Source organism: Lottia gigantea (genome assembly GCF_000327385.1).
Source record: "Lottia gigantea unplaced genomic scaffold LOTGIsca_4, whole genome shotgun sequence".
Taxonomy (NCBI): Eukaryota; Metazoa; Mollusca; class Gastropoda; family Lottiidae; genus Lottia; species Lottia gigantea.
Genome location: NW_008709379.1, coordinates 949481 through 965932, shown reverse-complemented (window position 1 = coordinate 965932; position 16452 = coordinate 949481). Strand labels below are relative to the sequence as shown.

General features: G+C 33.8%; 3 protein-coding genes across 3 annotated transcripts; 2 read left to right on the top strand and 1 right to left on the bottom strand.

Moving 5' to 3' along the window:
- Positions 1–657: 657 nt before the first annotated feature.
- Positions 658–4130, bottom strand: LOTGIDRAFT_203100 (hypothetical protein). The gene is made up of 5 exons (XM_009059638.1): positions 4035–4130; positions 3193–3310; positions 2677–2812; positions 1865–1939; positions 658–1641 (listed from the first exon to the last, which is right to left on the bottom strand). The coding sequence occupies exons 2-5, from the start codon at positions 3282–3284 to the stop codon at positions 1507–1509; spliced, it is 438 nt and encodes a 145-aa protein (XP_009057886.1). The 5' UTR covers positions 3285–3310; positions 4035–4130; the 3' UTR covers positions 658–1506.
- A 1330-nt stretch (positions 4131–5460) lies between these two features.
- Positions 5461–8326, top strand: LOTGIDRAFT_153609 (hypothetical protein; the record flags this gene model as incomplete). The annotated part of the gene is made up of 3 exons (XM_009059637.1): positions 5461–5474; positions 7406–7586; positions 7976–8326. 3 exons carry the CDS (start codon positions 5461–5463, stop codon positions 8324–8326), a joined length of 546 nt encoding a protein of 181 aa, XP_009057885.1.
- A 426-nt stretch (positions 8327–8752) lies between these two features.
- LOTGIDRAFT_105269 (hypothetical protein) lies at positions 8753–12230 on the top strand (the record flags this gene model as incomplete). Its single annotated transcript, XM_009059636.1, has 8 exons — positions 8753–8909; positions 9412–9599; positions 9915–10074; positions 10187–10283; positions 10584–10734; positions 11127–11271; positions 11623–11794; positions 12029–12230. Coding segments are annotated over 8 exons (1272 nt in total), but the record flags the coding sequence as incomplete, so codon positions are not given.
- Positions 12231–16452: the final 4222 nt, after the last annotated feature.

The window sequence follows — 16452 nt, the reverse complement described above, 5'->3', positions numbered from 1 at the left end:
TTGAATATATGTTAATCTTCAGAATTACTAGAATTACTAGTTCTTAAATATACTTCAAACTAGGAATTTACCCACTATTTCTATATATCTCTTTTCTACCACAGAGTATCTTAAAATAACGAGCCGTCATTTTAACATTCAAACACAGATAATTCTGGACACACATTGATTTGAAGACTCATATTTCGACGGTTTATTGTGAACACTATTACTTAGCTTAGCTGAAAAAAATTCCGGTTTCTGAGACTAAAGGATAAATGGCCCACCTATCCCTTTAAATAACAACAACTAACTGAAGTAAGGGGTTCTGCACCTCGAAGGGTGTTCATTTCTTGGTACATTTCTCTTTGGACTCTCTCTCAGTGGAAATTAAATTTCAGCTTCTGCAGATAAGGTCAGAAGTTTCGGGCTACAAGGCCCTGTCTGTATTACTGCATGTGCTTTCAACAAAGCCCTGTGAGTAAAGTGAAGGAAGACATTGTGTTTCCCAGGTTCAGATAGTTCACATACATAAAGCTAATATTTTCATATGGTAGCCTGTATCCAAAACGAAGTATGATTATCCCTATGATTCTTAGTTATATATTCTGGTATGTTTTATTCTTTCATTGTTTCATCTGATGACGACACGTGTAAATTATGTTAAAACAACTTTATGTGTTTAATAAGTTTATTAAAGAAGTGTGCTTATTAATAATATTGTCTTGTGTTTGTGATATGTACTCCTCACTTCTGAATGTTGTTCAAGTCTTATATAAAACCAAATAATTTATCACAATCTATATTTCCATGCATCTATCATTTCAACATACTATTTTTAGGTAAAAACAAATTAACTAGTTCAAAGTAGGCTTATAACACAATATATTGTAATTTTTATAAATTCTATAGACAACAAAACATGAAACAATCTAGTATAGAGTATTTTTGTGACAATATACAACAATAAAAATCTGTACAAAATTATTTATATTCATGACAGACAGCTTAATCAGGTGACATTAGTATAAAAAATTTGACCATGGACCATGAAATTATATAACTTTCCATCTGTTATAGTAGCATTGTTCACGTGTGATGTAGAAATAGCAAAAAAAAGTCATCATTACCTGATAAAAATTCTGATATGATTACAGTTTTAAAAAGATATCTACACCAATGGAAAGAATGCTTTATATAAATTGCTTTGAGTATAAACTAAACCAATGAATTCCTATAAATATGAAAGGCCAACAGCAAGTTTAAATGTTTAAAACATGGTGGACGGATTCGAAATCAGCTTGGATTATGAAGCATTTCTGAATGATAGTTTCTTCCTTTTAGTCTATATGAGTATAAATGAGCATTACATGCACCGTATGTGTTTATTGAGAACCTTTTCAAAGAATACTAATTATTATTACTTCAACTTCATTACACCATCTCCTCTTCTTCCTACATAAATATACATAACTAGACAGTCAACATGGTAAATCTCATCTATATTGTCCGTATGCTATGCTATTGCTATGTTATTCTTCGGTTGGCTTGAGGAGTTCTGCGTCTCCTTGGTTGTGGACTACTTTTCAAATCTTTAGTTGACATGCCTACAGTTTCCTCCCATATTGGTAATAATCCTTTCACCATGGACCAGTAGTTATTCTAAAACAAGATAATAATAATAATAATATTTATTGTTTAAAGACCATTACACATAAATTTCAACAAACAAATAGAATACAATAAGATAAAATGAGTTATATGTAGTGCCTCTCTGTATCTGATTGGGCTAAAGAAGACAGACAACACCAAGCAGTTTGCAATGAGGGAATCATTTCTAGGACAGCAGCATTAAACTACTCTTTTTTCATTTCATGTAACCTACCTTTAGTGTAATGAATCTTGATGTATCTACTTTATTTATATCTTGATCTATTTTATCTTCTAAACACTCTATATCCTGTTTTAATATTAATAAAGTTAATTGAATAATAATATTATATTATTACGCAATTAACTTACTTGTAATAATATGAAATAAATGGAGTTTTTGTCTGCAAATTGTACTTATAATTTCGATTCCATAGAGCTCCAAGTAAACATCACTATTAACATCTCAAAGCTTCAGGCAGACAAGACTGGTAAATTCAACCAAATTAACATCCTAGAGCTCTCATTAGACATGACTGACAAATATAGCACACTTAGAGATCCAGGCAGACTGGTAAATACAACCAAGTTTACATACTAGAGCTCCTGGGAAACATGACTGATATATATAGCCTTATTAACATACTAGAGTTCCTGGCAAACATGACTGATATATATAGCCCAATATACATCCTAAAGTTCCTGGCAAACATGACTGATATAAATAGTCCCATTATCATGTTAGAGCTCCTGGCAAACATGACTGGTATATATAGCCCAATTAACATACTGGAGCTCCTTGCATAATGACTGATATGTATAGCCCAATTAACATACTAGAGCTCCTGGTAAACGGCACGTACCAGACATATCCAGAAATATAACAAAATGAATATTGTAATAACGCAATTATATGCAATAATAATGTATGATTACACAGTATAACACATATAAAGCTGAACTAACTCATCCACAGTGATCATTGCACAAGAGAAAGAGTTGACAAACCCAGTAAAAGTGTGGTATCAAGTGTAATAGGCACAGTACCTCTAATAAAGATCTGTTGCGTAATGTGGCATTATTAGTTATATCTGGTCTAAATGAAGATCCAGGTCCTAGCCTGGTAGATTGCTCTTGAAAGTAATTCTTAGTATTTTTCAACAGACTTTCTCTTTGTTCTAATCTGAAAAAGGAAGGCAGCATTAAAAAAATTATCTAATGTTTAAAGGATTTAAAAAAAGCCTTATAATATAGTGTATTAGGACACTTTAAGCTTTTGTTGTTAATATATATATTTCAGGACACATTTGATTACAGATCATGATGTCAATACTGCAAATACCATTTGAGTAAAATTAAACACAATTAGAATCTATATTAGATTGTTTTGAGTCTCAATACATAATTGTCAGAGTGCTTAATTAAAAACCTACAATATACAATATCGTCACTGGCTCCTATTTTAATAAACTTACAGTCACGACAATTCTTATTTCATAACCTAGCGCAGTGTTATTTATAGAGAATATCAGTTTGGTCTAAGAAACCAGTACCAGTACTTACAATTCCTCATGTAGAATATTTAGTTGTATTTCTCTTTCAATCCAGTTATCTATTTTTATATTACCAGTAGTTAGAACTGTATCATTGTCCATCTTATAATTTTATCATCACCTAGTACCTGTAAATATAATCCATTGTAGGTCTACAATACAATCAGTATATGATCATATCGTTAATATAAGTTCTTATGGTACGGTACTGAAGATAGATGTAGGCCTATAGCTCCATATATATACAAAAAGATACGTAGATTTTTGCCCATCCAATCCAATAGTAGGCTACCTATTATTATCAATGACAATTGAAGCACTGTACTAAGACTCATTAAGACGGAAACATCTGTCTATATTCCAGCCTCTGATACCTATTTGAACAGGATGTAGGCTCGTGTAAAGACAGAAAAAAAATGCTCTGTTAATTAAGGAAATTTCACATCTCCACAGGTGTAGAGGTTTTAAACCTATTAAAGATATCTAGGATCTGCAATACCTAAATATATTTGGAAAGATGTATGTTTTTGTAGTTCAGTCGTACCATCATTTTCTCCAACACTTAATTACGATCATCGTAAGGGTAATTTAATGTTATGTTATAAAAAATGCATCTTCAGAGGTGTGGAAAATCCCCACTTAACAGGGCCTTTCCTTCTGACTCTTTCAGCTGACAACACTGTCAAAATATTCACTAGAGGCTAGAATAGAGGCAGATGTTTCGGACTATAACTCATTTAGAGTCAATTCCATATTATTCTGTTGACTTCCACGCCAAGTCTTCTCCAAGAGAACAATAACACATCTACCAAGCTATTTTAAATATTATAAATCAAGATATACTCAACGAACCTGTAAATAATATCTCAGCATACAGGGCTATAAAAACAATATCAAATTTGTTGTTTAGGACGCTATACTATTTTTGTCTTTACACCTTGAAGATCGGATCAAAGGGAGCTTAATCTTTTTATTTAAAAAAAAAACTGCGGACTACACTGGATAATGGATTTCTCTGTGCCTTCGTTTATTGTCGAAATTTAAAATTTAATTCTATTTCTATTTCTATTTCTGATAGCCAATAACTGTTAAAATATCTATCAGGGGCTGGAATAGATACGGATGTTTCGATCTAGTCAAGATACAATGACACCGAATGTGACTGAATGGGATTAGTCATTAGATATTTGATTTACCAGCTGATAGAGATCATTAATCTAGAAAATTTTAGACTGCCATCGCTTCTACATGTTTGACATTCAGTTATAGAATTGTATTTCGGATTTCGGTTTGACTTTATTCAATTCTAAAATTGATTGTCGGATTTATTATGTGACGTGAGAGTATGACAAGAGAATCTTAGTGACAGGACAATACGAGATTCACCGAAGCGTTAAGTCAGATTACTCAAATCGGATTTCCTTTAAACAATGATAAACAAATATTTAGTATATCCTTTTCACTGTAGATATATTAACAAGGTATTATTGAGTCATTATTAACGCCTACTGTTCATCCGGAATAGTGAAGTCCGTTGTTCAGAGCTGAAATGACAAAACCACACCTGATATTACCTACACGAATTTCGGATATATAATCCAGGATAACTGGCTGGAAATGATGGGCAAATTATGATGCATGAGCTACGTAAGCAAGTTTTCTGACTAGGATAGGCCTACTTTCTTGAATTCTCTCAAGGGCACTGCTTGTAACATCCTGTATTGTCTTCAAATGTGCGTCACCAAATAGCCCTTTTCATTATACAGTACGATTTCTCCAGAGCTTGAAAACGTCATGACCCAAAATTTAACTGTTAGTCCAAGTTTGTCAGAAACAAACAACGTTTGCTGCATTAAAGTTATCAACAAAATTGAATAGAATTTTTATGCCTAACATTGCTGTCGTGTAATTAGCATAATCGTTGGCCTACTGTGAACGACGGGCAAGTTTGTAGATAACTGCCCAATGGCAATGAAAAAGATGAATTGCGCCCCCAACCCCCTGAAAAATTTTCGACAACCGACCAATTCCATTGCTTCAACTAAACACCATACACAATTGCCCCTCCAGATATAGGGACGACGGACCACTTTCAGATCCTGATGAAATGAAGTGATATATTGAAATGAATAGTAGTGTAATGATAATCCGGTGAGTTAATGAATGATCAATATCTGATTAGTAAGTAAATATTGATAGTCTATATCATATAAATAGTGGTCGACAAGACACGGTCAGGAACAGGTGGCCATTTACACTGTAACAGATATACATTACAATGGAGAACAATATGTAAGTATAGATATTTCACGGAAAGAGAATCTTAAGATAAATTTCGAAAATTCGAAAATTGGAATTTACTAAAAATAGATAAAACAGTTCTGAAACTTTTTCTCAATATTTTGAACTTTGAAAATTGGATGCTGAGATATCTGTTTCCATATGATTTTGAGCTTGGAAATTGAAAGTTACTAAAAAATATAGAATATAATAAGTAGCTAATTTCAGACAAGCTTTAAGACTTTCCTTAAAGTTAGAAAAAAAAGTTTTGAAAATTTGGAAATTGGAATTTACAAGAAAAATATAAAACAAAGTTCTTCTCAATATTTTTAACTATGAAAATTAGATTCTGTTAAAATAAAAGTAATATACAGAATTTTTTCCCAAGTTTTGAAACTTTTTCCAAGTGATCTAATAATCATAATAACTTTATTCCGGATCTCAAAATGAGACTTGAAAATTATACAAAAAATAATGTAACAATGACAAGGCAGAAAGTAAGGTTTAATATATATATATTAGTTAGCTTTAAAATGATTTACAGTAATAAAAACAAGTTAACCTAGATGTTTTCTTAAATGACTGAAAAGTACCTATAGGATACCGTGATGATTAGTCCAATTAAAATTAGATCAATCTTTCGTTCCGTTTTTTATAAGCTTGCTAAATTAGAAATAAAAGCTAATAAAAAACAAAACAAAAGTTTGGGCTAATTGCCGTCACCATATGGTGACACCGAAAATATTCTGATAATTTAGAGAGCACTTTGCAATATTATGAATGATATAAGAAAGGAGCCCTATGATGGGATACATTTATATATGAATTTCACAAGGGTACAATGAGAATTTTAATTTTTGAAAAATTGCAATATGTAACAACAAATATGAAAATAGAGAAAGCGATCCGGAGAATGGCATAAGATGTTCCAGATCAGAATGTAGACTTACCAGTATAAATTGCGATTGCGCCTGCTAATCTTCAACATTCACAGCTGAAGACGAGCTACTTGTCGTATTTAGCTTGACAGTGAACAGTGGTAATAGTCAAGGAAATGAATGGTCCTAATTAAGTATTTAGTTGAAGAGACCACAAATACAATAGCAGGATTAACAAAACCACAATATTAATGTCACAAAAGATTCGTTTTGTGGTTTCATATGTTTTCATTATATACCTTTTCAAACGCTTTAAGATTACGTTAAGACAATTTCGTGTGTTTCAATAATCCAAGGAAAATGTAAATTTAACTTGATACAATGTTGAGTTAATTGTAATATATTTTAAAGAAAGATAATTAGTAAATAAATAAAGGGTTTTGTTATATCTTAACGATAACGTATAATGGTCAAATTTTCTTTTACAAAGTCGTTTAAGAACAATATAAGAAATACAAGCGGGTCATTATGACGTCTTAATTTCACCCTTAAAATACAAAATTTATAAACTGATACAAACAAGATTGTCGTGGAATAAGGAAGATAAAACAAAGAAAGATTTTAATAGTGTTTAATAGAAATACAGTGGTAAGTTTAGGCTACAATTATGTGGAAATCATTCTGTCGCGAAATACAGGATGCGAAAGGTGTTCGAATTCAGCAATTTCTTCACTGGAGTTGCTGAATGTTTCATAATGTACATTATTTGATTTTGGGTAGTGAACGTCTGTCACTTTTAGTGTATTTTCGGTGTTGAATTGCATAAAGTGAGCATGTTCTTCCACAGGCTTTTCTTGTGAAATTAAAATAACACGAAAAATACTACTTTGTTGAGAACATCTATTTAGGATTCAAAAATGTATAATTTGAACAGAAAGAATATAACAATTGCCAATATTTCAGAGCCGAAAAATTTGTTGAAAAAAGAATCAATGTTTGTGAAATCATTTTGGAAGTAAAATGCGGAAGCAAAATGTTAATCACTATTGCATCTTTTTGCTACAGAAGATGGTTGGCGATTTTGTGTTTAATTGGAATAACCAGTGGTCAGAGTTCTATACCGTTTACACTGTGGAGCCACTGGCAAGGAGGTTTTGTCGGTGAAACATGTTTTACAGCTCCCGTGAATATGAAAGGCTGGATTGTCAGCATTACGTTTGATGTCGATGTTCAAAAACTTTCAGAGGTTTGTAAAATTATACAGATTAACTATGAAAATTCATTCACCTATTTATTCATTGATCCTTTCATTCATTCATTTATACATGTATTTATTCATTCATTAATACATGTATTTATTCATTCATTTACATAAGAAATCATTCATTCTTTTGTTCTTTCGTTCGTTCGTTCATTGATCCATTCCTTTACAATGGCAGTTTGTTTCTATCATTTCTTTCATTCAAGATGTTACTTGCATATTCTATGATTTACTATAAAAAATACATAGAGATTTGCATTACAAAATGCTTTTCAGACAAGTTTGATCTCGGGCTCAAACGACATCCCATTGTTAAGGTAAATGTTAATGATAATTCTATCGTGTATTGTACAGTATATTCTAATATTCTATAGATATGGAATAGTGAACTGGTAGAACAAGTCAATCAGAGACTGTTTATTATAAAAGATGTCTACTATAATAAAGAGTCTACTGTAGGAACTAGGGTCTGTCCCGGGTTTAAAGGACTGACCAATCATAACATCCGTACCACAGCTTCTATAGTCTTTATTCCCTTGTTTGATGACGGCAAAGGGGTCTTACCAGTCGACCCGACCACCTCCACTGCTCCTATTGATGCCACATTGGCTCCCCCAGTTGAGGACACCACAGCTCCACCGACTGAAGGAGTGATGCCCGATGATGAAACGACCACTGAAGCTGAAAATCCATCAGGTAAAGAAAACTTCAAGGCCTCTAATTGACGCAGAGGTTATGGCTCCCTTTCTCTATTGCACAAATGATCGTTGACCACTTATGGGCTTTTTAATGATCAAGCTGCCAATATCCTTGTTGTGATACTTTTAGAATTTAGAAGTGAGATAGGCATCGCTTCTGATCCGCAACAAATTACACGTGTTTCACTTTAAAACTTCGTGTAGAAACTGAAAAAATAAATATTCATGATGTCATGTAATTTACACACCGTTCAATCAACAGGATTCTACGTACGCTTTATTTTGTAAACATCATCACACGCATTAAACTTATAGGTACAGACAACCACTGCTGTATGAAAAAATCGGTTCCGTATATATATTTATAACTTGAATACTTCTATCACATATATAAACGATAAAATAGAGAATTAGAAGTATCATATAAGTACACCTGTAATTCCAGATGGTGAATATGACTATGAGGATGTGATCAGGATGTCGATATGGTTTTATGAAGCTCAGAGATCTGGTGAACTGCCAGCAGACAATAGGATACCATTCCGTGGAAATTCAGCACTTGATGATGAAGGGCATGAGGAAGAAGACCTTTCTGGAGGCTGGTATGACGGTAGGTATTTAGTTGGCTGAATATAATTCTACTCCTGCAATACATGACTGATCTGGGGTCAATCTGATTTCTTTTCCGGACTAAAAATCTTTATTGTTTCTAAGTTACATTATAATAAGTAACGTAACAATTGTCGCTAGCAAGGCAATAACGGACAATCGGCTGCCACTCTGCGACTGAGTTAGACAATATTGTATTTGAGATCAACTTTAAAAAGTAGTCTACTGCGGCGGTTGTCGCTAGCAAGACTCACCAAGCATACTTCTCCGGAACACCTGATGCCACTCTGCGACTTGGTGTATCCATTCGGCATACTTTTCGCAGAGTTCACATAACACATGATATTATTTATTTGGTTATTATAATCAAACAATCGTATACATTTTTATTGAATCCAACCTTTCTCGTTTTGCATCTAAAATTTGTTATCAATCAAATATTATTTGCCCAATGACATTCCGTTTTACATAATTATTTGTTGTATATGTTTTGTTATTCCCAGCCGGTGATTATGTGAAATTCAACCTGCCAATGGCTTCAGCAACCACATTACTACTGTGGGGTATGGAGAGATATAAAGATTCTTATGTCGCTACTGGTCAATTGGACAAGATGTACGACTCTATCAGGTGGCCACTCGACTATTTCCTGAAATGCTGGATTCCAGAGAAGAACTATTATTATTATCAGGTGAGTCCCTTAAAACAAGTTTAGTACACTCTGACATTTTCAAATGTAATCGCCTAGAAGAGCAGACAAATTACCATCAAGTCAACAAAATGTACAATTGAGAGCAACAGATTGAGGTAATTATTGGTGATTTTGCACACTGGATATGACAGTTTACTTTCCTCTGGAAGGTTTTTGGCAACTAATAATGTGTTAAAAGTTTACCATCTTCTGGAATACTTACAGTTACAGTTACTGTATACTTCAGAGATGACAATCGTTCTTTGCGTATATCTATTTCTGTACCGTTTAATTCCAAATAATTCCATATTTCAGGTTGGCGATCCTGTTGCAGATCATGCTTACTGGGGTCGGGCTGAAGATATGAATATGGACAGACCAGCATTTAAACTAACAACAAGCTCCCCTGGAAGTGACGTAGCTGGTGAAACTGCTGCTTCATTGGCTGCTGGTTCGATAGTGTTCAAAACCGAAGGTTCGTTATGCTGATTCAGATTTAGATAACAGCAGTTGTCTTTCATCAGATCTTTTAGATCCTGTATTTTGTATCGTCATATTGATACTGTAACATCTCTTCTGTATTTCAGATAGTGCCTATTCTGAAGAACTGTTAACTGCTGCTCGAGGTTTATATACCTTCGCCAAAACATACCAGGGCAAATATCCACTGTACAACTTTTATGTGTAAGTGAATATTTCTATTAAAGATTAAGTAAAAGTGTGGAATAACTGCAAATTAGAAACTAGAAGTATATTTATGATACTGTAAGTCCATTCATTTCACGAAATGTATCTCTAGATAAGTAAACCTTGTTTGATACACCGTAATTAGTGGCCTTACGAATTGAAGAGTAGTGAAAGAAATGCCTGTGGAAAATCGCTCCCCGTGCTCGACCCCCTCATATGATGTTTCCCAGAAAACCACTGACTGTAATGGTACAGGTTTGCTTATTCTAAAAATAAACTGTAAATGTTGAATTTCAGTTCGAGTGGTTACAGAGATGAACTATGTCTTGCTGCTATATGGTTATATAAAGCTACCGGAGAATCATCCTATCTTAATGATGCTAAGTCGTTTGTTTCTGCTGGTGTTCCTTGGGCTTTATCCTGGGATAGTAAGGACGCTGCCTGTCAGGTGATCTTAAATTCAAATCATAATCCTTGTAGCAACGGGATATGAGTAACAATATCAATCCGCTGCTCAATAAAAGAGGAGTTATGCTATATGTACCAAAATATATAGGTCCTGTATAGGACCTGGAATAGAAATATGGTTACATCTAGACAAATTGTGTATATAGCTGACAACAGGAGTTCATTTCAAAGATCATTACAGTTCCCATGATTTTACTTTTACGCGAATATTCATCAGAAGTAAATTCCACAAAATTTGGTGTCCACGAAAATAAATGATTTCATAGTAAAACAGATCATAAGATGTTGGTTCCTTGCATTAAGTTACAGAACAGGAGGACACGAAACAATGGTACAGAGATGCTCATTTCACTGTTTTCATTTCCATTACAGTTGCTACTGTTTGAGGAAACCAGAGACAGTATTTATCAAACTAATGTTGAGAATTTTATGGATGGTTGGGTATCTGGTAGTAGTGTACCCTATACCACTTGTGGACTGGCTTTCAGAGATGGCTGGGGATCACTTAGATATTCTGGTAAGGTATCGCCCTTTATTGGTTGATAACCACTAGTAGTGTATCCCATATAAGTTGTGGCGGGGGTCTCAGAGAAGTTGTGGTAGAGTTACTACCCTTGATCAGTAGAAGTGTACCCTATGTTGGCTTATAGATACTTCTCAGATATATTTGTTAGTTATCGCACTTGATTCGTGAGTACCTAATGCCCTATACTGACGATGGACTAGATTATGAGTTGGTCGTTTCTACAATTACCATCAAATAAAGAGTAAAGAAAGTTCTGTCTTTTTAGATCTGTATATTCCCTGTTAAATTGATAATCAACCACCCGATAGCTTCAGTTGCATTGCATGTAATTTTGTTTTTCAGCCAATGCGGCCTTCCTGGGTCTACTGGCAGCAGAAGATGGTATTAAGTCTACTGTATATAGAGAATGGGCGATTGGTCAGGTCAACTATATGTTAGGTGACAATAAATTAGATAAGAGTTATGTTATTGGATATTCTAACAATTTTCCTACCAACCCACATCATGCTTCCAGGTAAGTGACAAACTGATGTCAAAACGAAAGTCACCCATCTTCTTAAACTCTCCACTCTATGCCGTATTTAAATAGCGATTGGAATTTGTCAACCTGACATCCTTTGTTGGGGAGTCAATATGGTCTAGTTTAGTGAAGGGGTTCAACTGGCAACACGACTGGCTGCTCATGGCCACTGAATAAAGGCCCTATAAATGAACAAACCAAGATCTAAGCACCCTTGTCTGCTTTCAGCTCCTGTCCATCTCCACCAGCTACCTGTGACTGGTCAACCTATAATTCACAACAACCCAATGCCTTTGTTCTATACGGAGCTCTAGTCGGAGGACCTGATATAAATGATAACTATGTTGATGACAGAAAGAAATATGAATATACAGAAGTTACCTGTGATTATAACGCTGGTTTCCAATCAGCTGTAGCAGGTGAGATATAAACATTACCACAAAGGCATCAGTAGATTCGTAGTAACGTTTCAATGTACCAAAGATAGCTTGCGTTGCAAGGTAACATACGCCCACTGGCAGCTGTCAGAAAAAATAAAACAGTCTTTAGTGACTAAAGTACGAATTTTCTCATATTGAAGAAATCATTCATGCTGAATAATTCCACAAAATTTTTTAAAATCAATATCAATAACCCAAATACAACAAACAATTAAATCACACAGCTCTAATCAAGGGCAAAAACAACTTTTAACGCGTTTTTCGTAAGTTAATGGCATTAACTCAAAAACATTTCATCGAAAATGCGTCAAGTTAAAACTTGTCTGAGATCTTATCAACTCCAATGATCACCAAAAGTTTCATCAGAATCGGTTGAAAACTGTAGTGTCAATCCTGCTCACAAACTATTTTTAGCAAATTTAGACGCATTTTAACAAAGTCAAGGGCAATAACTCAAAAACTGTTCATCGAAAATGCGTCAAGTTAGAACTTTTTTTTATATATCATAAATCAAATATGGTCTAGATCCATAGTTCTCTTTACGTTGGACTCTTCGTCCCATATGTTGTTTTTGCTCTCCGATAGCACACCTTCACCCAGCTCGAGAACATTCGAGAAAGATATCTGAATCACCAACTGACTATAACAAACTTTTTTTTAAATTGTTGTCAAAGGAACTAGTATCCCAGGATGAGAAAACTTTTGATACTTTATTTACGTCAACTGATGAATCTTCAATGTGAACTTCTTTGGGGGGTACTTTCCGGTTCCATCCGCACCCATTGATAAAACTGAATTTCTGTATTTTCAGGTATCATCGACTTAAAAGAGTCGGGAATCCTTCCAGATGTACCAGCAAGAAACTGTTAGATATAACTACCACATCAGATTAAAATACAGCCCTAAATATTTCTCTAAATATTAATGGATTGAATGAAGACATCCTTTATTTAAATTCGATAAAAACTCAATAATTTGTAAAGCATAATAATTCAAGTAAATAAAGTACCACTTGTGTTCAGCCATTCCTTGTTTCTTTTTTGAAAAGCCGTATATGTGTTGTTAAATGACATTTGCATTTGAAATCTTCTTAGTTCCATACTTTCGAAGCATGATCTTTCAAATAAACAGATCCGGTTACAATGTTCTCATTATAAACTCAAGAACAATGCATTTGTAAATAACACCTTGAATCTTAAAGTCTAAAATATCCAGACTCAAATAAAACACTAGTAAACTCTTTAATGTTTTGTTTTATATTGTGATAACCCTGGCTCCACTAAAAATTAGCATTTGTAACATGAAACGAAATAACAACTATTTACAATTTATAAGGTATTACAGATGTTTGTAAATAAAGATTCACGACAAGGTGGTATATTCTGTACTGAAAGGAATTCAGATAAGGAAAGGAATTTATTTATGAATAGGGGTACTTAACATACAAATATAACAATATGTACAGGTACCTACATAGGGGTAGATAGTTCTAGATGATGAGAGAGATTTTTAGGAAAAAGGATGGGTCCAATGGAGACTGGCAACACCATGCAATGTCCATGAAGGAAATCTTTTATTACTCTACCCTTTTCGATTTCCATCTTTCGAGGGGTATTTAAAGTTAATGACCGGTAGTACACGGGCCTGTGGTTTATTGTCCAGAAAGTTTTTCTATGTCCCGCCGACCTACATCACCGACAGGGGGAAAAATTTTCATCCAAAGGTCTCTATCGAACTATGTCTGGATAGCACCCCGGACCTTTAGATTATCGACCACATTTCTGAATCTAACATTTCCGTTACAAAATTTTAATGATATTGTGAAATCAAGTCCCGGTCATCTGACGATAATAGAATTAAATTAGATAATCGTTAAAAACTCTCCTCGGGTTATAAAGAGACAGTCGTATCCTAAGTAAAGATGGGTGTGCTGTATTATTTGTACTCACGATGGCGATGAAGAGTGTCATTATTTTCAGTACAGAATTAATATAAGTGTTTACATATTAATACTAAAATACATACAATAGTAATACAACTTTGATTGTTACCGTGAAAGTATGATTTAAAGTCGTAGTTTGCGTTTAGTAAAATTCGGAATGATATAAATAGGCCAAAGAAGAGTGGCAACTCTATACAAAGAAATGCACTTTGTCATGCTCCGATTCACCTATTTTTCTTAAATCAAAGTAAGTTGAATTTAATGTTAGCTTGACGTCCGATGTGCACAGTCCATCAATTGGAGCAAATCATTGAATACGGACAAGCTTCAGAGTCAGCCTACTTTGCTCCGACGCCTGAAGTCCAATTTAGGAAAGTTACTAAAATTCTCTGTCATGATGATGATGATGGATCTGAAAACTTGTCGACAGCACGCGATGAGCTAGAGTCAATGGGGCACTTTAAAAAATCGTATTAAATAAACTCCATAATTCTTATCGTATAAATCTTTTGTAGTTTAACGAAAGTTGGGGAAAGCTCACTTACCTACAAATGTACAAAATATACAAACTGTTATTATAAAAAAAATATCAAAATTCCTGTGAACCCAAACATGACCTTTTAAATTCCTTTAATTGATTGATGAATCAAAATCAAACAACGAAGACGTATTATTAATGAAGAACTGGTTGAATATAGGCCATGGATAAGATGTTTACATTACCAAGGGTTTTAATAACAGGTAGTGGTTTGAACAAGGTAACAAGCATCTTCTCGGGACTATGATTATTTTATTGTTATCAGAGTGTATGCTGATACGCGAAGAGTAAGAACCATTGGAATTGGACGCTGTGACAGATCTTGAAGAGCTATAAGAGGAAAAAGGAAGTCTGCGAATTTGAATGAAGTGTGAAAATCGGATGTAGTTGGAACTCTTCTATAACTGAAGATAATATTTCGAAGGAATGTATAAAATATTGTAATAAATATTGTTTCGTAAACCAGCGTTTACCACAAAGGGAGTGCTCTGAATCTCAGGACCGTCAAAAATAAGGGGTCACTATAAAGCGAAAGCATAGTTACTGACGATCCATATTTTTGGATTCAGGACTTGAATAGAAGCCTAAGCGTATTAACCTTCTTTAGTAAACGAAATAACTGTGATAAAAGGGGTATTATTTTGTGATATTTTAATCTTGCCGGTAATAATATATAAGAAGAAGCAGCATCATGAAGTCAGTGACAGTTATCAGTGCAGTATTTGTCTCTGTGTGTATTTTTTTGGGAATATTCAGCGTTTTCAGACAAGGTAAGCTCCCTTATCTTACTGCTCTCCAGTTCAATGAGTTATTATAGACCTGATATTTTCATTCTCCATTTATTAATTTGGTTTTTTAAGTTACTATTCTTATACTCATTCAGAACACACACAATCGTTTTCAACCGTTGCAACTTTTTAACCATTTATGATCTCATGTCAACGGCTTCGATCCAATGTACTGCACTGCCAGTCTATCGGAGCCGAGTAACAAAATTACCTACTTAAGTAGCCTTGGGTGACTGGCTTTTACAAACCTCTCTCAGGATTCGTTGCATTCGATGGACCGACTGCTAGCGCCCGCGAGCAATAGAATGGTTTGTCAGTTGTTGGTGTACTCAGATTCTTCTAATCGCAAAATGAACCTTCGAATGAAATAAGAATTATCCATAACTAGAAGACTTTTAAATGTATATCAATTTCTTTGTAAATGGACATATTACGAAATATCTATTAAAATCTAAAAGGTTAAAATCACGATTTGAATCTATTTTAGATTTTGGGCGTTTTATGAAATACGAATTTAGTAAAAAAAAAAAGTTATAAACCTGTAACTGGGTTTTCACAAATTAAACAAATTCTTAATAAAATACAGAAATGAATAGAAATCTCAAATCAATAGAAACTCCAGTATTTCCATTTTTGTCTGAAAAAGTAGCTATACACCCTCCAAAATACACAGTTTAATAAAGTGAAAGTACACAGTGGAACAAAGGGTACTTGGCTTTATAAAAAAAAGTATTAAATCAAGGTGTGTAGCAGGGCTAACTTCTTTGTCCTTCTGTATTTACCTTCTTTATCAATGAATAGTGTCTTCCGCGAATTTATCCTGATTACAAAAATAAAGTTTATTCTAGAATATTTCACATTTTCTTTTTAAATACAAATCATAATTGTTAGGTATTTGCAAAAAAAAAAAAAAAAATCAAAGTATTTTTAAGCCTAAAAGTATT

Excerpts from the sequence above, each read along its gene's own strand:
- LOTGIDRAFT_203100 (XM_009059638.1), bottom strand. The coding sequence starts at position 3,284 with ATGGACAATGATACAGTTCTAACTACTGGTAATATAAAAATAGATAAC. Across the intron at positions 2,813-3,192 it reads AATATTCTACATGAGGAATT|ATTAGAACAAAGAGAAAGTC; the intron begins GTAAGTACTGGT and ends TTCCTTTTTCAG. Across the intron at positions 1,940-2,676 it reads GCAACAGATCTTTATTAGAG|GATATAGAGTGTTTAGAAGA; the intron begins GTACTGTGCCTA and ends ATATTAAAACAG.